This window comes from Periplaneta americana, chromosome 17 (assembly GCF_040183065.1).
Source record: "Periplaneta americana isolate PAMFEO1 chromosome 17, P.americana_PAMFEO1_priV1, whole genome shotgun sequence".
Classification (NCBI taxonomy): Eukaryota; Metazoa; Arthropoda; class Insecta; order Blattodea; family Blattidae; genus Periplaneta; species Periplaneta americana.
The window spans coordinates 12156165-12181031 of NC_091133.1; the positions used below are offsets into that span (position 1 = coordinate 12156165).

At 36.3% G+C, this 24867-nt stretch overlaps 1 protein-coding gene across 4 annotated transcripts in view; it reads right to left on the reverse strand.

Moving 5' to 3' along the window:
* Positions 1-619: 619 nt before the first annotated feature.
* Positions 620-24867, reverse strand: part of LOC138693241 (oocyte zinc finger protein XlCOF6.1-like) — a 28733-nt gene continuing 4485 nt past the window's right edge. For 3 of the 4 annotated variants that reach the window (XM_069817057.1, XM_069817056.1, XM_069817058.1), the window contains 4 exons: positions 24701-24789; positions 20669-20806; positions 16248-16330; positions 620-4903 (listed from right to left, as the gene is read on the reverse strand). In XM_069817057.1, the coding sequence (XP_069673158.1) occupies positions 4273-4903; positions 16248-16330; positions 20669-20806; positions 24701-24784 (936 nt within the window). In that variant the 5' untranslated portion in view covers positions 24785-24789 and the 3' untranslated portion in view covers positions 620-4272. Of the gene's footprint in view, positions 4904-5456; positions 7223-16247; positions 16331-20668; positions 20807-24700; positions 24790-24867 lie in introns of those variants that run through there. The other variant, XM_069817059.1, reaches the window with a different exon arrangement.

The following is a 24867-nucleotide window of genomic DNA, read 5'->3' on the forward strand; positions in this document are numbered from 1 at the left end:
CTTAAATCACGAAGTGATTTACGCATATCTATTCTGTGTCATCATACGATGAAAGAGTAATGGAACAGAGAAAAATTCTCTCCGGCACCGGGATTTGAACCCGGGTTTTCAGCTCTATGTGCTGATGCTTTATCCACTAAGCCACACCGGATACCCATGCGTAAATCACTTCGTGATTTAAGACGGCGCTCATTCCGTCGGATCCTGCCAACTAGTCACTCCTAACGAGTGCACCTCAGCACATATGTGGACTTCAGTCCTACGTCCAAAGACATCTATGACATAGTGCAGAGGGCGGCCACTAGAGGGAACCCAAGAGTTGGAACTTACACTGAGACGATTCTGTCCGACACCGGGATGGGTATCCGGTGTGGCTTAGTGGATAAAGCATCAGCACATAGAGCTGAAAACCCAGGTTCAAATCCCGGTGCCAGAGAGAATTTTTCTCTGTTCCATTACTCTTTCATCGTATGATGACGCAGAATATCTGCATGGAAATATCATATGTACTTCGGTACATTAAAATAATATATGAATGAATGAATGAATGAATGTTTTTGTTTAGGTTAGGGTATTTTAATTACGTTATTTAAAAAAAAATAATACTGTAATCCTATACTTTCCTAATATAATACTTTATTCAAAATCACTTAAATAATTCAAATTTAAAATATTATTCCACTCTAACAGAATAACATTTTATATTTTAATAATTTCAATTTTCTTATTGTAGATGCAGTCGACATAAATGTTTCGAAGTGGTGACTCCAGAGACAAGATTGTCAAACCTGGAAATGTTCAACGAATTTCCTTCAAAAGACGTTCAAGACTCCCACCTGGCAGAACTGGCAGTCTTCAGAGACACAGACCTACAAAGCAACCTGATCCTGGATGATGAAGACGAGGATAATGATGAAGGTATGGGCATTGCTCCTACTCTGGAGTTTTTAAGTACAAAATACAGGTCGGTGACCTGTTAGAGTAGCTTGGAAGGCATTTTGTAGTGTTTATGGTATTACTTGGGACAGACTGTAACATTCAGCACTCACTGCTGGCCACAGGACAAGCTCCTACTATTGCTAGAGGAAACACAAAAATAGGCCAAACAAAATTCTAGAATCTATTCAGTCACTGATAAAGCAACGCACTGAAACATTTAAGTCTCACACATCGCAATATTCATAGAGAGTCAATCCAAATAGGAAATATCTACCAGAAAACCTGTGCATTAACAAAATGTTTTTAGAGAATACAGGATTAATGCCATTTTTCAGGCACATATATTATATTTCACAAAGACTATATATAACATACACGCGTAACAGATTGAAAATGCTCCAACTCCTGATATTAAAGCTCAGTTACAAATTGAGAAAATGTTGCACCTTAAGAAACCACACAAATTTCATGAGCCGAAGCAACTTCCCAAACAAACGGCACAGGCAGAGAGATGATCATGTTGACATTTGATTTCAAGTAAAAATTGCTTCTTCCTCATATACATACAATACGATTACTTAGTCCTGACAATTGTTGGCAATCTGCGTCTGGGTCAGGCGAGTCCATTAAGGGGAGCAGGGGAGCAATGTTAAAATCACAGAATTCAGGTACGCATAGCTCAGAAACTACTTGAGATAGAAAAATAATTTTTACAACACTTATCAATCTTAAAGTCCTCTATTTTTTAAAACAAAATGTATTATTGTATCTTTAAAATTGTGGTCTCAAAAAAATAACATGTGATTAAAATTTAAAAAAAATTAGGTCACAATAAAAAATTTTTTATCAATTATAGGAATTGAATGTACTTAATGAAATTATTCTAATACATAGATAAAGGCTATAAATATAACATGTAAAAATTTCAAATCTCTATGTTCAATGGTTTCAGAGCTACGCGTACCTGAACTCTGTGATTTTAACATTGTCGAGATAGGCAGTACCTGCTCCCCTTAAGTTACGCGAAGGGATGTTCAGGTTAGTCTGTTGCCTGCAGAGTGATCGGATGTCACGGATGCAGTATACTGTTGTATTTCCAGTATAGTTAAGCTGTACTGCATTCCTCTACCGACCGCTCGCCCTTATCTCTACTCCGAAACTCTCTCCACTACTCCTATTACTTCCCCTCTTTCGCGTCGCTGTGCTGTCAGGACTAAATAATCGGTCTGTACAAATGATGTCTTTTATGCAAGACAGCTGTGGTATGTCTTATTTTAAATCCATGAGGTAGGAAGAAACAAGATACACGTGATGGCTTACGATGAAGTGCTAGGGAAGAAAGGTGCAAATGATGTTACCTCTTTTTTATTTAAGTACTTTCACAAACTTTTACAAATAGTAATGTTGAGCTAAGAGCAGACTTAGAGTGCCTACGAATGAGAAGAATCTAGCCATCAAGAGACCATATAGTGCTAGTGCAGGGACATTCTTCCTGTTAGTTTCAGGGTTGCTTTGTCAGCATATGGCCATACATTCGTGTGTTGCTAGGTGCGTACAATGTGTAAATTCTGTGATATTTTCTTTCTAGTCTTTCTGTAAAAGAAGTATCAGCAAGAAATTACTGAAATCTCTCTCCTGAGAGTCTTATGAGCGTTAACAGGACATTTCCTAAGCTCATGCCAGGAACGTATAGTCGCAGAACAGTATCATTTTTAAAGGAAATTTTCTCTTACCATCACATTTAAATGGAGTATCAGTTTATTCTTTCGGTTAATACATTAATACTATATCAAACAAGTAAGTTTAAGCATGGGGACCCAATCTCACTTATGCGGATGTGAATATTGCACTTCCCCAGCAACAGCCACGATCGGTGACCCATAACCCAAAAATTCTCACTGTGTTTGTATATTAAAACTCCAATTTTCCACCTGATCTTTAATGTGACAAATATATGAGGCTTTCAGAGCTAAAGTGGATCAAGTCACAAATTTTTCATAAGTTGAGTTTAATTCACTTATGTGAAGTTGAATCTCTTCCGAGCAGTAATGAATCAAGTTTTAATTCCAGGCACCAGTCACTTTTATCTCAGATTATTTGTTCACGATGTTCTGAGCTACAGTGGATCAAATCACGAGAGCGTTGCATCAATTAACATCGCACTGTTTATATTTAAAAAATGTAGACTTTGAGATTAGAGCAATAAAATTATTGCTAATGAAATCAGATAATCCACTAGGCCAAGTTAACTTTGTCCTATTGTCTCAAAACTACATCTCAAGGACTTGATCCACTTTAGCTCCGAACACATCATGTTCAAGCTGCTCATAGTGTAAACACATATATGCCAATTTAGAATACTTATAAGCAGCGCTTTTTTTAAGCCGGAATGGTGTGGAACGCGATCCGGTAAACTTTTTGCCATTACAAATTCCAACGAGATATATTTTATAAGTGAAATTGAAAATTAAAATTGCCGCCACTACCGAGTCCAAGAGTTTACATTTTTTTCATTATTATCGTTGGTACAAAAGTAACTCATGCAATCTAGTGCTGCCATCTTCCGTTATTGATCCTGAAACTGTAGCTCGAAATCGCAAAATTTCCGTTATGGTTAAAATCGATGAGCTCCGTTTGGAACTTATTGTAATATAATGTACCGTGTGTAGGATTAAAAATTTTAAACCTACGTTTTTGTTGTATAATGTGATCGAGTGATAGATTTCCGGTAAACTTTTTTCCAGAAAAAAAAAAAAGCACTGCTTATAAGTGAAACATATTCCACAGCCATCACTTTTCAAAGGTATTTACCATGTTGAAGGAACTTTTTTTTTTTTAATTTCTACGTCTTTAATCTTTGCGCATACATCGCATTTCAATATTCCTTGCCTGCGTAGGCCAACGTGATGGTAGAAATACGATTTCGTCTGGGAGTATGTGTTCATGTGTACTTAAAACTGACTATTTTGAGAAACACTTTCCACACACCTCACATCTGAAAGGCTATTCACCTTGTGAATGCGTACATGTTCTTTATACTCTGTCCCAGTTCTGAGAAACTCAATCCACACAACTAACATTTGAACAACACTTCGGCTGTGTGAATGCGAACATGTCTGTTTAGCTCTCCAGATCTTGAATAACAATTTCCACACATATCCAATTACAATGGCGTTTCGCCTGTGTATGCGTGCAAGTCTCCTTGAAGCTGACGGTTATGAGAAACATTTCCATATTCCTCGTATTTGAATGGCCTTTCGCCACTCTTTATAGGGGCATGTTCGCATAAATCTCCCAATTTTGAGATACACGTTTCACACCCCTTGCACTACGTCATTCAGGAGCGTGTATGCTTGCATGTCTGTATAAAAATGCCGATGCTGAGAAACATTTACCACACTTCTCACATATGAATGGGCGTTTGCCAGTGTGTATGCGTGCATGAGTGTTTAAAGCACCCGATTGTGAGAAACATCTTCCACACACCTCGCATTTGAATGGCTTTTCGCCTGTGTGAATACGGGTATGCCTCTTTATAACTGAGGATTCTGAAAAACACTTCCCACACACCTCACATTTGAATGGCCTTTCGCCTGTGTGTATACGAATGTGTCTGTTTAAATCGAATAATCTTTTGAAAGACTTCCCACACACTTTACAATGGAATGGCATCTCGCCTGTGTGGATAAGTACATGTCGTTTTATATCACTCAGTTTCGAGAAACACTTCCCACAGACATCGCATTTGTATGACCTTTTCGTTGCGTGTCTATGAGAATAAAGTTTCAAAGACTGCGGAGTTAAAAAAGTCTCGTTGCATATATTACTTTTGAAGGAATTACAGCTGAAGTCGCTAATATTTGAACAGTTTGATCTGTTACTACCACACTGAGTTAATTTGTCTTCTTCACGATCCATACCAGCAAGTGCTTGTGGCACTCTCTTCTCAATAATATCCACAATTCTGAAATGAATGTAAAAATTTATTGGTTTCCACTATAATCAATGCAGTGAGATCAAAATACATTGACTGGCCAAAAAAAAAGTAACTCGAAAAAATACTAAAAGTAAACTTGAAATGTAAATTATGAAGTAATCTCAGAAATAACGTAACTAAATTAAAAAATTACACTTTTATGAACTTTTGACACGTAAATTCACGCCTTTCACACCAATTATTCTTCAGTTTATCGCCTAACAACGAAGGAGTGTGTTTCTGTGCCGAACATATGGGGTAGGTCATCATAAACAACTGAAGAGGTTTTATTGCTTTATTGCTTCCTTTACTTTTTGAAAATGAATAACAACTGTTGAAAATGGTTTGTTTGCCATTCCGTCAGTAAGTTTAGTTCAGACAATGCCTCTGTCACCCCAAGATGTTGCCAGAGCTGTCACTCTGATCGATAATGGACGCAGCCTTCATTACGCTGCTGCTACCATAGGCGCAAAATACACCAAGGTGCAAGAGGCTGTGAAACGGTTCCGGGAAACACAGAGTTACTCCAGAACACCTGGATCTAGCAGAAAAAGAAATACTTCAGCCCAAGATGATTGATTTCTCGTCAGCCAGGTTCTAAGAAACCTCCATACCACAGTAGTTGAAGCTCGGAATCGACTACAACATGTGTGGAGTGTTAATGTGAGCGAGAGGACTGTTCTACGACGCCTTGGAGAACAAAATCTTCAATCACGACCACCTGGTACGGGACCAGATCTGACCAGACAGCACCGTCTTCAGTTCGCTCGTGAGCATGTCAATGGACTGTGCAGCAGTGGAGCAGTGTGCTCTTCTCTGATGAGTCCAGGTTCTCCCTGATATCCCCAATGGTAGGGAAAGAGTCTGGAGATCATCTGGAGAGCGGTACGAAGAGTGCACATTGCCTGCAAGGACGCTATTCAGTGGAGGCTCCGTGATGGTGTGATGCGGCATCTCCATGGAGGCCCGAATGGAACTGGTGATTGTCAAGAATGGTAGTCTCAACGCTCACCGCTACATCAACGAGATTCTCGTTGATCACGTCGTGCCCTTTGCTCGATTCATTGGAGACAATGCTCGTCCACATGCAGTGCGCTGCGCATCACAGTATCTTGATGCATTGGAGATTGTTCGTCTCAACTGGCCAGCTCGGAGTCCTGACCTAAATCCTACTGAACATCTCTGGAATAGGTTGTGTAGACGTATCCGAGATCATTATCCTGTTCCGGAGACCATAGGTGATCTGCGGGCGGCACTCCAAGAGGAATGGGACAATATCGACTAGAGAGACATGATAACCTTAATTAAGACGTTGCCTGAGAGAATGGCGGCTGTAATTAGGGCCAGAGGAGGACACACCAGATACTGAGTGTTTGTTTCAGTTATTGTTAGTGTGAATTTAAGTTTTGTGTATCAACGTCATTTTCAATTAAGTTTAATGAACAAATATCCAGCTGAAAGTTAAGTGAAAAATTTTACAAAATTTCAACAAAAGTGTAGATTTATGAACATATCACGGCCATTGACTCAAAATTGGTGTGAATTTTTGTGTCACAAGTTCATAAAAGTGTAATCTTTAAATTGAGAATGATTACAGTTAAGTTATTTCTGGGATTACTTCATAATTTACATTTGAACTTGACTTTTAGTATTTTTGTTCAAGTGATCGGTTTCTTTTGCCGGTCAGTGTATATTCACTTTCAAGTTGGAACTTTTATGTTCAAGAAACTTATAGAATTTTAAGCAAAACAACTTATAATGACTTTTCAAGGCGATGTATTTTGGCTCCATATATTCCCAGATTGTATATTGCATACTATTATGGGGTGCAACAAGTAAAATTAGGGAAATTTTTAAGCTACGAAGCAAAATTGTAAACAATATTAAACAAGTACCTATAAGATCGCAGAATAAAGCAATTTTTAGAGAATTTGCCTGTGCCTAGTATATACATTCTAGAAACAGTGTCTATAATTCATAAAAACGAAGCAAAATTCTAACTGAATTCAGAATACTCATGTATGAAAGAAAATCATCAAATCACATCGAATTGTCCACTTATAGAATTATCACAAGTCTTAAAAGTATTTTACATAGAGGCATAAAAACATATATAATAAAATTCAAAGCTTTAAAATAAGCTGTAAACAAAGGAAATTTAAAAGCATAATTAACAAGTAGAATAACTCTTCTCGGGTTCTCAGCCAGGTGAGTTGGAAATTTGCTTCCAAGCTTTCGACGGCTAGCTCTGCCATCTTCTTCAGTCATACATAATTAACAAGTTGCTGCTGCATCATATGCCATATACTGTAGAGAAATTTATGTCTTTAGAACTTGTATGAACATAGTAATATATAACTGTGAAGGTATATAGGTCGTTATCACTACTAAAAACATTTCTATTATTATTATTATTATTATTGCTTTTGTATTGTACTTATTATTGGAACTTATTGGGGATCATCAGTGGGGTTTTAGGCGTAACAGATCGACTATTGATCAGAATTTTTTATATTCGACAGATATTAGAGAAAAATGGGAGTATAAGGGTACAGTACAACATCAGGTTCCAGGACACCGACATCCAAAGCAGTACGTCACACTTCTATGCCAGGTTACATCGGGAAGCTATTGAAATTCATAAACATAAAAACAACTTTAACTGTAAGGAGGAAGGACTCAAGGTCAACAAAGCTTGGTATCCGGCCCTCAGAAGCACACAATCAAACCCTTTCTCCGACAATTAGACACTATGACAAACAATCAGAACACTGAGGCCACTGGTGTGGACCGCAGTGACAATGACAAGCAACAACAGTCCCAGACCTTAAATATCGACGTGCTACCAGTCTCAATGCCATTCCTGATACACACAGCAGATCTCTCCGCACACGTGTACCACGCCACTGAAGATGTCCACTGGAGTAGTGGACGAAATGTTTGGTTGTAAAACACTGACAGACCACAGCACTCTAGCCCGGAAAATACGCATCCTATCAATGCCGGCCATGAAAGCCTACATTAAAAAATAAGTAAGCTGTAATTATTATTATTATTATTATTATTATTATTATTATTATTATTACCATTACTATTATTGTACTATGTTAGTTGTAATCCTTCTTAAGCCGTGTCAACAGATGTCCTGCAGTAACAACGTGATAAATTCATAAATATACTTGTAGTATAATTAGAAACTAGATTGAGACCTAGAAATAAGATTGACGAAGCCATGATTTATAAAAATCTATATAGGGATCTTACGAGAAAGTTTTTTTGAGGTATATTTTTAATTATGTGCGACGGAGGATTATTGAAAGACGGAGCATTCCACTTTCTAGAACTGACCGACCAGAGGTAAGAAATATGTTGAGTAATGAGCCTTAGACACTAAACACATGACATCACTGTCACCAGATGGTGTTTAATTGGCTGAAAATATCACGTAGTTTAAGACTAGCTCTGTGTCGGTGTGTTTTTATAAGTTGAAACTGTTGGTTTATATCTTCAAAGCTGATCGAACATGTTGAAGGAAAGTAGAAAGGGAAAAAGTGTTCATAGTTAAGAGCATAAAATAATATCAAATGTAGTCAAAATGTGTGATGAATAAGCAACAGGAAAAAAGTGAATTCTTCTGGCATGTGCTACAGAGAGAGACGCCAATTACATTGAAGTTTCAAGAGGTTTGATTAAAACAATTAGAAAGGTGTCAACACTGAGAGACGAAAGGGCTCCTTATGTCTGTTACATACACCAGGGAAGAAGTGGCCTAGGCCTGATGACAGAAATGTTATCTTGCACGATTTTGTTATTGATGAATTGTTGAAAGACCATGATCAGATTGTAGTTAGACAGCTGCCATGTATGTACGATCTTAGTCCGATTGAATTGGCATGATCTGAAGTAAATTTCGTGAAAACAACGTGATAGGGGATCTTTCTTCGAAGCAACCAATGGAGTTAACTAGAGAAGGAATAGCATCTGTTACTACGAAGATTGGCAAGGTTACAGCAAACATGTAGAGGCATTGGAACAAGAATACCAGGGAGTGGGAAAGAATTATAGACAATGTGATTGACGACATAATAATTTCCAAGCCTAATGAGAGCAGTGACAGTAAGAGGATTATGAGGATGGAAAGGACGATGATGATGAGAATGGTGACAGCGGTGATGCTTCTGAATGTACTGCGATAGCGAATTTTCTGATTCCGAGTTGGCCTGTCCACTGTGAGGTAGGCCTAAATATAAAATTTTAAACTATCCGCTACAGTCGAGCCGTTCTTATTTCCGGCGTGGCCACACCTTCTCGACTTTTGGCGCGACGAAGGTAGGCAACAGCGGTGTTGCTAAATCTCTGTCAAGCCAATAGTGAATGAACGCAGTTCTAATAGCAGGTTGTCGAACAATCAGTCGATAGTGCAGTGTTATTGTTGTTAGCGCTGTGTTATCGCTGAGTTTTCAGTATCACAATGCCGCGGAGGAGTCGGAAGGCCATCAATTCGCAAAGCAGAGAAATGATTCTTAGCGTTAGAGATTATTTCGAAAATGAACGTGAAAATAAGGGTAATTTATTGCCTTTAATGAAGTGGTGCAAAACACAGCTGATGCGTGTGATGTGAACAAGTGCATGGTTTCTCAAATAACGACAGAGAAGTACGGACAATCAGGCAAAGAAGAAAATAAACGGAGAACTATGGCGACGGCAGGTACCAAAAATGATTGTAGCGATCTAGGCGTAGCACCTCTAAATTGAACAATACCGGTAGGCAAGGTTCTTCGTGTATTTTTTTTTATGTACCAATAACTTATCATGACAAAATTTCTAATACTAACATATTTTACTTCATTTACAGGTTGTGTGGTTTTAGTTATTCATTCACATAAAAAATGTTTATTTATTATATTTTATAGCTTTCTCCCATTTTAATAATTTCTAATATTGTTTCTGTATTTACGAAAATCGTTATTTCAAATGGTCGGAAAAACCAATTATAGCACAACGTGGTAAGTCTTCTGTGTCCTGGGATGCTGGTATCAACAATAACAATAATATACAATATTATGTATTCATATATTACTAATTATTTATCGTAGGAAATAATTTTTCGTTCGATGTTTAAGACTAGACATGTGCTAAAACTTAGTTAAGAGTACAAGGGTAGACTTGACAACACAGTAACATCCACCGTCAGCAGGAAGCGGTATGTCGTCTGCATAACCTTGACGACAACCACTGCCAGTGAAGCAGCGTGTCAGCTGATCAGAAGCTGTCGTGTGATTTGCGGCCGGAAATAAGAACGGCTCGATTGTAGGTATCACTAAATTGATTAAAAACATAATACATGTACATAGCCTAAGTATTCATCATTTTTATTCAATTATTGATGGACGAATGTTTTCACATTGGTCAATTACTGTAATGTAGTTAGTAGCGTGTCATAATGTAGTTTTCTGTGAGCATGTGAGCAAGAGTGGCGTTACGGTGGCTGCTGCCTGTTTGTAGGATTGGTATTACGCCACATTCCTCCCAGGCCTGATCTCGTGAGCTTCCCACAGTCCTACTATTACTACTATAAAGCAAACCTAACTTAATTGTTTATTCTTCTTGAAAGTTGAATTATTATTGAGAGGATGTAAAAGCTGTACTACTGTGCATTTTTTCTGTATACAGTGAAACCTCTCCTTATCGACACCCCCAAGATACGGACACTCCTCATATACGGACAGATTGTTATGTCCCAACTGAAATAATATAGAAATGATGATAAATTCAACTCCCGTTTGCAGACACGTACATGGACAGCTGTTTCACAGTCCTAAAGCTTGCTTTACCTCCTGACTACGGACAGAACTTGGATTTCAAGACCTAATGTGTTATAAAAATGGAAAATTTAGTTTTGACAACTTCACAAAAATTCCTTAACATAAAAGAAGGCAATAAGGGTCTCGTAGGCTACCACTAGCCCAGTCCTACCCCTTGTTAGCTGGAAGCGGGTGGATAAATAAAGTCATAAAATTTAACCTGTCTGATCGGTCCAAGGTTTCCGCAATCGTGAAACTGTATTCCACACATGATAGGGTTAGTAGGATTATTCTCTTCACTTCAATCAATTGTTCTGTTTCGAGAGACATGGCACCTGAACGTAAACGTTAAGTTGAAAACTGTAAGTTACAGTACTGCATAACTGTAGACCTAGAATAAAATTGCATGACACAGTACTGTTTTTTTCCTTTTTCGATCTTATCTACTGTAGTTCAACCTTGCAAAGAATATACTGTAGTATACTGTATTTAGAAATAAACTACAGTAATACATTTCATTTAAAGCGTGAAGGGGTACATAATATATATTATAAATTTACTGTTAGATTGGGGAGCCTCCCTCCCAATAACGGACACCTCCCAGATGCGGACTGATAGTTACGTCCCTTCGATGTCCGTAAATGATAGGTTTCACTGTAGATGACGCTGTAATAAGAGATTATTTTTCCAGACTTTATTAATAATTCAAACCAAATTTCATAATCTAGGAAAATGTAAAAAATTAAACATTTACGGTATGTATAATTGGTTGATATACATAAAATCTGTTTTATTGCAAATTTAATTAATTAAAATGTTTAGTCATGTTAAGCAATATCATCACCTCTCCTGAATTCCTGATGAGAAAATCTGGCAGTCCTGCTTGCTCCATTGTAGTTGTTGTTTATCAATGCTCATGACTTGAATTTATTAAATTTTCTTGTCAGTGTCCCAGTGGCATGTTGTAAGCTGTTTACATATATCAGCTTCTATTTTCTTAATTGCTGTGAATCTCATTGGATGGCTCTTCTTCATTGCAGAGTTTCGAACCATATAAAGAGTACAATGGGATGATGAATATCTGTTGATCCTATGTAAATGAGCAGCCAGACAGTCATAGCCAGTTGTCAGTTGGAAGATTGCAACTGTTTTATTTCTTGGTAAAACTTTGATGATGCTCGAATCTTTTAATAGAACATTCCAGAGTAGAATTTTGACTCGAATATATAGTCGATCCATAATCTTACATTATGAAAGGGAACATTTGTTAGAGGGCTCTCTATACTAAAACAATTGTCTTTAGAGACAATTAATATTAGATACCCTCCACAAAACTGGCTTCATTTATACACTGACGGATCCTTGATCTCCAGAGAACAAGGTGCCAGTGCAGGTGTTACGTGCTGTCTCTTCTCACTTTATAGATCTATTGGGTATGGAACAACAAGTTTTGATGGAGAAATCATTGCAATAAGTGAAAGTCTCAGGAATCTTCTATGCCACATCAGTAAATTTAAAAATGCAGTTATATTGTCAGGCTCCAAAGCAGTTATTCTATCAACAGTCTCTAAACATACACCTTCATCTCAAACAGCAAAAATAACTAAAATGCTCTCTCAATTAATATCACTCAATAAAAGAATTGTATTCCAATGGATACCATCCCATTGTGGAATCCTGGGAAACGAGAATGCGGATGCTTTAGCAAAGAAGGGCTGCACTGCTACTTACAGACCTGTTACTAAATCTACATATTACTCTGTGAAAAGATTTATTAAATCTACATACTTAGACTTCAATAAACAAAATTTGATAACACAATCCCATGGGAAAAAAATGGAACTCTCTGCATCAAAATCCACAGTTAATTCCCGATTTACCACGAAAATCGTATGTAGCTGCATTTAGATTGGCAACAGGCCATGATTGTTTGGCCAAACACCTGCATAGAATTGGAATATATCAGTCCCCTAACTGTCCATTGCGCAACTCAAACCAAGAAATGGATTCGGAACACCTCAAACTCTGTGCTTCAGTGGCTGGTCATGATAATATCTTTGAAAAATATTGGAGTGCAAGAGGTCAAATGACTTTATTGTCAAACGCCTGGCATTAGAAAACAACAACAACATAATATTTGTTAATTCCTTTGCCTAGGAGTTCACTATCATTGGATTTTACAATGGGAAGGTATCAATTAAAATGCCATTTCTTTTTATTGAATTTTAATAGTATTCTGAATATCATTATTTTGGAGGTTCAATTGAAGTAACTGCTTGTAGGGTTGATTGCGATTCACTGAAAATCAGCATCTTGTTAAAAAAATGTATGTGACTTGGAAGTTCGCTAAAAAGCAAACATTCTCATGGGGACAGATAAAAAAGTTTTTTTTTCTCTCACCATGTTAATGTCAAAACAAGTGCTTGTACAAACTTTGCCCACTCGAGCGCAATTACGAGGACCGTAAAAAAATAAGTTTCCCTGGGGCTGTTTACAGAAAGAAAATACAATTTCACTGCAAACTATTGGAACAGATACAAGAATTATTGTTGGAGTATTTTTGAACATATTAACAAGAAGTGAGACATTTTTCATATCATGGGACCGATAGAGAGGTGCAGACTGCTGTTACACACTGGTTCCGATCCCAGGCGGCAGACTTCTACGACACAGGTACACAAAAGTTCATCAAAAGGTAAAACAAATGTCTCAATTCCGGTAGGGAATATGTTGAAAAATAGCTCAATAACTGCTGTATCTGTTACAATAAATCTTTCAATAAAACTGTGTTATCAGCCCCAAGGAAACTTATTTTTACGGCCCTTCTAATTGTGTTCCAGTGACCAAAATTTGTATAAGCACTTTTTTTGATATTATTAACGAGGCGGAAGGAAAAAACAAATACCTTTTTATCTGCCCCCATGGGAAAGTTTGCTTGTAAGAGTCAGAAACTGAAGAATTTACTGTAAATTTCAGCACTTGCAATTTCAATGTTATCTGTAAGTAATCCATTTCTGTAAATATGAATCCATTCTATTTCAGGACATCTTGTTTCAACAACCTCCAAAGCTTTAATACTGGGGGCATGCATCTAGTTTACATCGCATATTTTGTGTACATTCAAATTCAACTCTTAACTGTAAAATGTGATAGTGGATGATTTGGAAGTGGGAGTTTTTCTAAATTATTTGAAAGTTAAAAAACATATTTCTTTTGGATTTTCTTTAACCCCTTTGGAAAGAGTCTTCTCAGTATTCGAGATAACTTTCTAAGGTTTTTTTATGCTGATAAGATCTCCAGAACTCAATGTTGGGAAGTGTCCTTAGTTAATCAAACACTATGATATTTTGTTTTTCGATTTTTTAAATGGGGATGTTTCAGGTAACTGTCTGCACTGCTGTCACTGGAATAGATTTAACACCACCCCTCATTAATCATATAGATAGATTTTGCGCTATTTCTAATTCTTGTCAATGTTGTTGTAAAATCCATGTATGGTAAATCTCTGTCACCACATCATGGCACATCCTCAGGTTGCGGATAGACGAGACGGCCTCCAGATATGGAAGGTAGCTGCGAGTATACTGAATAAGCTGTCATTGCCAGCCGATAAGGGGTGATCCACCAACTTGGGGGTTGGGCGAAGGGCAAACAACTCACCGTAAAAAAAAACAACATAAGCTCGGAATGGGACTTTGCGAAATTTATAAGCTTGTAATTGTTATTTGGGAAAAGGAAATTGTACCAGAACAATAGGAGTAGTCCATAAATGTACCTATCTTTAAGAAGGGGGGGGGAAAGACTAACTGTAGTACCTTTCCAGGAATATCGCTTTTGTTGACGTCCTACAAAACTTTATCAATATTCTTTTGAGAAGATTAACACCATATGTACATGAAATTATTGGGGATCATTAATCTAGTTTTAGGCGTAATAGATCGACTGCTGATCAGATTTTTTGTATTCGACAAAATTCGAGAAAAAATGGGTGTATAACGCTACAGTTCATCAGTTATTCATAGATTTAAAAAAGGCATATGAATCGGTTAAGAAAGAAGTTTTATATAATATTCTTATTGAATTTGGTATTCCCAAGAAACTAGTTCGATTAATTAAAATGTGTCTCAGTGAAATGTACAGGAGAGTCCACACAGGCCAGTTTCTGTCTGCTGCTTTTCAAATTTACTGCGGGCTAAAGCAAGGAGATGCACTATCACTTTTACTTTTTAACTTTGCTCTAGAATATGTCATTAGGAAGGTCTAGGATAAAAGACAGGGTTTGGAATTGAATAGGTTACATCAGTTGCTTGTCTATGCAGATGACGTGAACATGTTAGGAGAAAAATCCATGAACGATTTTAATTCAAGCAAGTAAAGAAATAGGTTTGGAAGTAAATCCCAAAAAGACAAAGTATATGATTATGTCTCGTGACCAAAACCCAATAGGAAATGGAAATATAAAATTAGAAATTTATCCTTTGAAAACGTGGACAGGTTCAAGTACCTTGGGGGAACTGTATAAACGACACTCGGGAGGATATTAAATGCAGAATAAATATGGGAAATGCCTGTTATTATTCGGTTGAGAAGCTTTTGTCATCTAGTCTGCTCTCAAAAAATCTGAAAGTTAGACTTATAAAACAGTTATATTACCAGTTCTTCTGTATGATTGTGAAACTTGGACTCTCACTTCGAGAGAAGATGAGGTTAGAGTGTACGAGAATAAAGTGCTTAGGATACTATTTGGGGCTAAGAGGGATGAAGTTACAAGAGAATGGCGAAAATTACATAATGTAGAACTGCACGCATTATATTCCTCACCTAACATAATTTGGAATATTAAATCCAGACGTTTGGATGGGCAGAGCATGTAGCACGTATGGGCGAAATGCAAATAGATTGTTAGTTGGGAAGGCGGAGAGAGAAAGACCTTTGGGAAGACCGAGACGTAGATGGGAAGATAATATAAAAATGGATGTGAGGGAGGTGGGATGTTATGGTTGAGACTGAATTAGTCTTGCTCAGGATAAGGATTGATGGTATGCTTATGTGAGAGCAGCAATGAACCTCTGGGTTCCTTAAAAGGCATTTGTAAGTAAGCTCTTATAAAATAGCATTGTGCTTCCTCTTTTTTTTAGAATTATAGTTCTTGGCTCGAAAAATGTTTTGTTCACAGTAAATGAAAATAGGATTGGTCTCCAATGATATTAGTGGTTTCCAGCGAGTTTTTCCCAATAACTGTCTCTCTGTTTAATGTATCTACATTACAAGAGACTATGATTCCCAAACAACACCAGAATAATAAAGCAGAAGATATAATATAATATGTTACTTGTAATGGTAATGATAATTTTAGTAAAGCTCATGTCATCTAAGTACAAATATATACTGATGCGACAATATAATTAACCAAGTAAATGTGGAAGATACAACACAGTATCATACGTTATCAAATTTATGTATTGCGTCATCATTAAATGAAGGTGTGAAAGACTGAAAGAGAAGCAAAACCAGTACAGTACACTCACCTCTCAGTCAACACTTCATCCTTCTCTGAAGATACTTCCAATTTCTGTTCTTCCTCAACTCTGTCCAGATCGAACACATCTTCCTGAAAAAAAAATTACTAAATATTGACGAGATCTTTAATTGAGCACTTGAAATCAGCCATACAGAGTGTGCAAAATGTATAAACACAAACTGCTACAATATTTGACATAAAAGAACAGTAAATGGTCTCAAATTGAAACATTAATATTATCGCTGTGTATATCACTCGTGAAAGTTTAATTTCCTCAAAAATGTGGGTGGACTCTATAATACGACTTCTTTCCACGTAAGATAGCAGAATATAAAGGTTTTAATGAATTCAGTGATATCAAGATAGATAATTAGTTTCTTATCCAAGTGCAAAAATGGTCCTGACAACCTGTTTTACGATTTTTCTAATTGAACATTAAATTTCAGGTACACATTTCTTGCTACAGTCTTCACTCTTATGACTTGTAATTTTTAAAGAAATGGATATTGTAAATTCTAAAGCAAAATTTAACCAACTATTTCACTCTTGGTGAAACTGAAAAAATATTCTACATTGATTAAAATGGTTGTCATTTTTTTCAATGCACATATATTATTTTCCTCATGTTATGTGAGCAATATTCATAAACTAGTAGATTTACTGTACAACACTGCTGGAGAAAAAAAAATGTAAATAGATTGAGTAGTTTGAGATAAAGAGTTCATTCAATTTTCAAAAACATCAACTTAAGGAAAACTGAATTTGAAGGGGGGAGCAAAGGGAAAAAGATGAATTATATGTGCCGTCAAATTTAAAGAGGCCATGTAAAGGAGTTATATGCAGAGTTACTTATTTACTTACAGGTTTTAGAGAACCCGGAGTTCATTGCTGCCCTCACAAAAGCCCGCCTAAGGTGCCTAACCTGAGCAAGAGTAATCCAGTCTCTACCATCATATTCCACCTCCGTCAAATCCATTTTAATATTATCCTCCTATCTACGTCTCGGCCTCCTCAAAGGTGTTATTCCCTCTGGCCTCCCAACTATAATTCTATATGCATTTCTGGATTCACCGATACATGCTACATGCCCTGCCTATCTCAAAACTCTGGATTTAATGTTGCTAATTATGTCAGATGAAGTATACAATTTGTGCAGTTCTGCGTTGTGTATCTATCTCCATTCTCCTCTAACATCATTCCTCTTAGCCCCAAATATTTTAAGCATCTTATTCCCAACACCCTTAACCTCTGTTCCTCTCTCAAAGTGAGAGTCCAAGTTTCACATCCATACAGAACAACCGGTAACATAACTGTATCTGCAGAGATACCTCCACTATATATATTTTTTAAAAACAAATTTTGTAAATTCTTCAAACATAAAATGAAAAGTCGAATTATTGACCCCTAAACACTACTCACTGTCTTTAATTTGCAAGGGGCAGCAGATGAGCTACTCAACATTGTGGTGTATTTTCACAGATTTGTTTGTGACATACTAAACCTAACTCGTCTATAAACAAAAGTGTATTATTATTTTTCTATAAATTTAATTCTTAACAAAGTAGGACTTTAAAATATTTCGTGACTTTCGAATAAACCTAGCCTAAGTGCAAGTTAGAACTTTTCGTTCAATGGCTAGCATAGTCATTGGTAGACCAATAACAACAAAATAAAAATTTTTGTAATTTAAAATCAAATCGTGTACCGAACCAAGAACTTTCTCCATGCAATCGAGATATTTCCCTCATAACTAATAGCTGCGAAAAGTATGGTGTAATCTTAAGACTTATAGACTATTAGTACACATGTTGACAAATAATTTGTATCAATCACTGGATTAATGAAATTGTGTAATATGAAAAACACATTTGACACTCAACTCATTGGAATGGTTTCCTGTCCGTATGTATCCGTGCATGAGTTTTTAGATTAATATACTGTGAGAAACTCATTCCACTTAAATGTGGCGCACTTAAATGTTTTCTCGCCCATATATATGCGGGCATGCGTTTTAAGATTAAAATTATACGAGAAACTCTTTCCATACGTGTCCCATGTATGCTTGTCAGCACGTTTATTTAGTTCTGAAGAACTCGAGAATCTCTTTTCACAAACAACGTATTTCAATGACTTGCCACATGTATGCAGCCGTACATGAATATTCAGACCATCCTATTCCCAGAAACAGTTTCCTCAGTCATAGCACTTGAATGGTTTCGGCATGAGATCTTCCAATATGCTCACGTCACACGATTCTTCCTGCAAAGAGGGAAATAAAAGGGAAGGCGCATCTTTAGAGGAAAAATTACAGCACTGAAGTTCTAAAATGGAGACCTAAACTGAAAACGATTGAAATCCATATGTAATACTCAGTATAAAACTTCATTTTTTGAAGGAGACAGTCATAGTGTTCTGCTCTTCCCTTCCAGCATTCCATTATGACTGTACGAACCAATGGTTTATAAAAAAATAAAAGATTACACAGAGCACTTTTGGTAAAAGTTATTATCATAGTCCTGCATTCTTCACACGTTTCTACAGAGAGTACCGTACTCCGATTTTCAATCATTTATTTCAAATCGTGAAAATTACAATTACCTAGCAATAAGTTAATGTCTACATTCTTTGTATGTGGAACGAATTATTGCTATTCAGGCAATGACGGACAGGAGAACGCGAATTCGATTATGCGCAATGTTCAAAACATACAGAGGTGAGCCTGCCTGGAGAGAAATAAAAAATAGGTTGCAGCCGCCAAATTACTCTTCAAGGAACGACCACTCATATAAATTGAGAGAAAGAAGACAGAGGACGGACACTGGAAAGTTTTCTTTTCTCAATCGTACTATCAGAGACTGGAATGCTTTACCTGCAGACTTACTAAAGGCTTTACCAATAACTAAAAATGTATTTAAAAATAGGCTTAAGAGCTTTACTAATAGACGGTAGTATATTATACATACTATTTAAAGGGAGTAACTGATATGTTATTATTTGAAGTGTTGTATCAGTGAGGAAGTGTGTTGTGTCAATGAAGTGTGAAGTGTGTAGTGTCAGTGAAGTCTATTGTGTAAGTGAAGTTTGTTTGTGTCAGTGAAGTTCTATATTTCATAGTGGATGTGCAAAGTATCTGAACAGTGAAATGGTTTTGAAGTGTTAGTGAAATCAGAATAGAATCAGTGCAGTGAGTTGATAGCGAAATAAGTGTAGTGCCGAAAGGTACTTGTGCAGGTATGAACTTAGGGTTAAGCTACAAATTAGATTTACTTTAAATGTTATTTTAAGTGATTGTGCTTGATTTAATTTAGGATGCTCCTTGTTATTATTATTATTATTATTATTATTATTATTGTTACTCTTATTATTATTATTTATCATTATTATCAATTATTATTAAGCTGCGGATTTTTAGGCACTAAAAGCAGTTGAAATAGGCAGGCAAAATAGGCATTTAAAAAGACATTAACAATTTCTAATTCTTAGTGGCTAACACGACAATAGCGTAGTAATATACACTACTTTCTATGTCATTATGGCAGTGAATAATTAAATATTCGTCCAAATGTTGTAATGAGAACTGATGGCTATTGTCTGTAAGAATGTTCTTAAATTGGAATTGGGAGAAACTCCCTTCCACTTCACATGAAGTGATGGGGCAATACTTCAGGGATTCAATCTCAGTTGGGGACCAAACCAGTGGGAACGCAGTACCCTAATGTCAATGTATTTTCCAATCAGTGCTTCTGATGACTTTTCCTTTGGCATATCTCCACGGTATACTTCACGTATTACAGCAGAAAGCTCAACTCCATACTCAATTCACAAACTCACAAAACGGATACACAGTTTAAAACAACTATCCTAGTCAACTACCACAATGATTCATTTCGAAATACATTTTTTTTCTTATTGGTTTATTTTAAGTTATTCGATTTCTCCGCGTTCTGGTGGTTGTAAAATGTAACACACAGAATTATCAATAGTTCTATATCACTTCCCTCTGCTGTATAAAAAAGAAACACACACCTTCCTATATTTCTCACAAACCTCACGTATGTTAAATATGTCAGCCTAAATCTTGCCTTTAATTTTGTCGGAAGAGCATATAGATTATCATCAATCACTAGATATTCAAGATGGTAATACTAGGCGCTTCAGGCTATTTAGGAAGACCTGAAACCTTGCCAAAATTAACTGTATTGTCATTCAAGAATTTTCTTCAAAACTTAACAGTCATATCGTACTTTAAATTTAGCATATTTTGCAACACAGAAATAAGCAATAAATAGTATGCATATAGTTTTACTGTCCCCACTGTAAACGAAAATACGCAGTTAACATAGTTGTGCAGAGAAGGTTTCTGTGATGAACAGAATGCAAGTTAAATATTGGAAAGAAGATCCAGCACATTCAATGAGCTCTACTCACCTCGTCCTCACACTTCACCACGAGAAAACTATTTGGCAATATAATTTCTTCAAATTTTATCCCTGGATTGTGATCGTAGCTCTCGTCCACGCATTCCTCCTTTATCCTAGTCACGTGCAGATCCAATAAATTCCCTTCCTGCAGAAAACAGAAACAAAACAAATGAGTAATATATTACAATGTAACAGACACTGATCACTAGAGTTACAAGTTGCGCTCTAGGTCTGCTTGCCAGTGCTTCAGTACTACTTGCAGCACAGGAGAGAAATTAAGGAAATCACTGAGGGGAAAATAGACAACAGACTTCAAAAGCAGTGTATGTCGGAGAAAAGGTAATATCTCACGTGTGAGATTGAATAAATTACAGCCAAATCTGTAATAGGGTCCAATTCACATATACAATGCTTTCTATACAGTGACTGTAATGTTTCCTTAAAGGATATGACACTTATAAATAGTCCAAAAGTAAATGTATATACTACATTCCGACTGAAAAAAATTGCAACAAATGTTATTGGTGCTCAAATACAATGCGAGAAATATCATTAATTTGTGTCACGTCATGGCAACATTCAACCCAGCTACAGTGCATCTTATGATAAATTAAGGCACAGGCATCTCTAATCTGATCTATGCCTCCAACTCTTCACTGTTCTTTCCAATAGGGAAGATAGACAGTGGTGGTTCCTCGGGGGAGGGAAGGGAGGAACGTCCTCCTCACATTTTTCTTCTTTTGAAAGTAAATACCAAATAAAATATGTGCCTTGAAATTCGAGGAAGATTCCATAATTTTTCAGTTCACAGTTCGGTTGATCGAGTTTTAAACGACGCACGCTCATGTGCTGTAGAAAACTGTGAGAAAGATGCGAGATTGTCTGTGTGGAGGAAAGGCACTCCATTCCTCCTCTACTGCAGTTAACACACATAGACAACAGCGCACTAGCGGCTAGAGAAAGAAGCAGAGTTTTAAAGCAAGTAAATGAACTGAGAGGGAGGACATCCTCCTCTGAATCTGTCATGGGCGGGAAATAGAAACCGACTGGTCGTGCAGCAAGCTCGCTACCGCTGCCACTTAATGATGTCGCATTCAACTGGACTGTAACACATCTAGGAGGAGACACAACAAAAACAGTTTTAACGCAACGCTATGAAAGACACCATGTAAACTTTTTTAAAATTATAAATCAAAAATTTTATTCATTGCACTTCATATAGGCTACTATTCATGGTTTGAAACTTTCGTGGATATTTGAAAGTTAAAATCGGGTTTATGTAAAACAAAGAGGAAGTAGTTCTACGTAGCTGGCCCCTGAAATTCACTTCTATTCATTGTTTACTTTATAGGGCAACAGCCAAGCTGTCAGTTTTGTACAAATATATTTGAATCTGAAAGTAGGTACTCCAAACTACATCATTTTTTACATAAAAAATTAATCGGCCACCGGCAGCTTTCAACAATAATGATAGTATGACTTTACAAGAACTGACATTCTTCAAAAGCATGTGATACTGAACTTGTTTCTATAAAGCTCAATGGAAAGATATTCAGTGGGGACATACCAAAGAAACTTACAGAGTAACCCAGCATGCCTCTATGCTTCTAACCTTCTAATCTATTACAACCAGGGTATTTTCAGTATTCAAGAAGAGTGAAGGACATTGGAAATACACACTTTTCAGAACATCAAACAGACATACCTTGCCTCAATATAAGTGTCTTGGGAATAGCTGTTCGGCATTGAATCCTGTGACTCTGGACGCTATTTAAAATGCTGTACCAGTTGTTAATGCTGAAGGTGGAGGATATTCCACAGCTAGCTTTTTGGATTTTTATAATGACAGCTTGGCGAGTGCTTAAAGTAGCATTGGATCAGGCTCAAGAGCCTTAGAAATTATACTGAAGTTTTTCTCATCGCACGCCACTATAATTCCTTCCACTGGATTTATGAACAGTATCTAGTTACCCCTTTCACTAGTAATTCCGGGGAAGTTAAACATTAGGATTTTTTCAGAGTATCATAGATGTAAACTCATCCAGCATTTTGGAGCTTATCAAATATAATATCATAAAATGGAGAGGGGGAAACAAGGATCTCAACTGCTGAATGTATAATATATTATCAAAAGCTGATGTCGAGGACTATAAACCTAATGCTTAGTCTGTTGTGCATGTGTGTGAAGAATACTGGAAAAAGAAAATGACAATGACCATCATAAACAATCATTGACGATCTCTCTCATACGAGCAAAGATAATAAAAAAAATACATTACACTGTTACAACTGATGAAGTCGGCCTGGGTAGTGTAGTCGGTATAGTACTGGCCATCTGTGCTCGAGGTTGCGGGTTCGATCCCGGCCCAGGTCGATGGCACTGAAGTGTGCTTAAATGCGACAGGCTCATGTCGGTAGATTTACTGACGTAAAAGAACTCCTGCAGAATAATATTCCAGCACACCAGCGATGCTGATATAAGCTCTGCTGTTGCGAGCGTTGTTAAATAAACCATAATTAATATTAATTAACTCAAGAAATTACCTCTCGATAAATGATTTTTATTCTTGCACCTTTGCTTTTATTTTACAATAATTCCGCCCCTATCATTTAAACTGAATTTATATGTCACAACATGCATCACCAAGATATAAAGATGGTAATGCTTATTATCAGCTGCATTTAAAGAACAGAAGCATGTCGCTCAAACATATACAGCTGAACTTGATTATGTCATAATAGTAGGGACTAAAGAAATGATGATGCAATAAACAACTGTCACTATAGAGAAAATTAAAATAAATAAATAAATGTATAATATACATTCAAAGTAGAAATATAATCGAAATATTACGTACTTTGTACCTAGTAAAATTTTATTTTTGATCTCATATTTTAATACTTTACACAATTCTTGTAAATTTATTATTTCTTTTAATAAATATACTGGATTCTAGAAAACAACAAAATAGGAAATAAAATAAAATAGGCCTACTATTCATTCATTTATTCAAAGTGTTTTGCCCAAGGACAGGTCTTTCATTGCAAACCCAGCTTTCCCCAATCTTTCCTGTTGTACAATAATTGAAATACATGCATACATACATACATACATACATACATACATACTCACAATCGAGAATGTGGATTGAAGAATTCTGTAAATATTTTTTTCTCCTTTTGTTTGGAAAATACTTCATCTGTATAACATTCTCAATTTCTTCCTTAACCAAAACATATTCATAGCAAATATGAACTTCATTATCTCAAAACAAAGACTGCCTCAGATTTGGAAAAAGTACCCCTAAGATCTTACATCCCATGTTATGAACTGTGTTGTGTATGCAATAGTCACACACTGAGTTGTAATGTGTACAAACTGCTATTCTTCTGGAATATATTTACAGATTACTGGATAATAAATTACAACAATCAATATGTTTCAGCTTATTTCTTCTATGTCTTCCCAAACGAATCACGCTCTATATTCATCAAAATATGGAACAGGTTACCAATTGAAGAGCACAGGGAAATCTTGGTAAGTTTAAAATTATCGATTTTCTGCTTCACATGTCACATAATAGCTCAGGTAACGTAAATTCGTGTAGTTTAACTGCACAGAATAACAAACTCATTAGTCCAAAGAAATTTGAAGAATGATATCGCATACACAATAGAATATGAAGGAATCTTGAAGTTTTTAACTTGCTCTCCTATAAAAACAGTAAAACGTAATTTATCAGGTTTTTTCCACTGTACTCTTGAATTAGAAAGATTTATAAGAGAATATTTGGTTTCAGCACAGTTTAAAACAACAAATCTTACCAAGTCCCAAAATATTATCTGTAATACAAGAATGTAACTTGTGACGTGATGGAGAACAGCAGAAGCAACTGTTGACTTGACATTTGTTGATATCAGCCTACTTATTAAGTCTACTAACTATAAATTGAAATATGTATAGCTATTGTGTTACAGTTTAAAGTGTTATGCATTTCGAACATAAGAAAGTGATACATAATATTCATTTTTAATTTACCTTTGATAATGGCTTCTTCTCTTCTTTATCACTTGACTGTATTAGCAATGGGTTGATGTCGGGTTCTATTTTTATCACATCCATCTCAACTGAAAGAGGAAACATAACACATGTTTATATTAGCGCGTAAGTCATTAAAGGTGCATTTAACGGTTCAACTCTTCTTT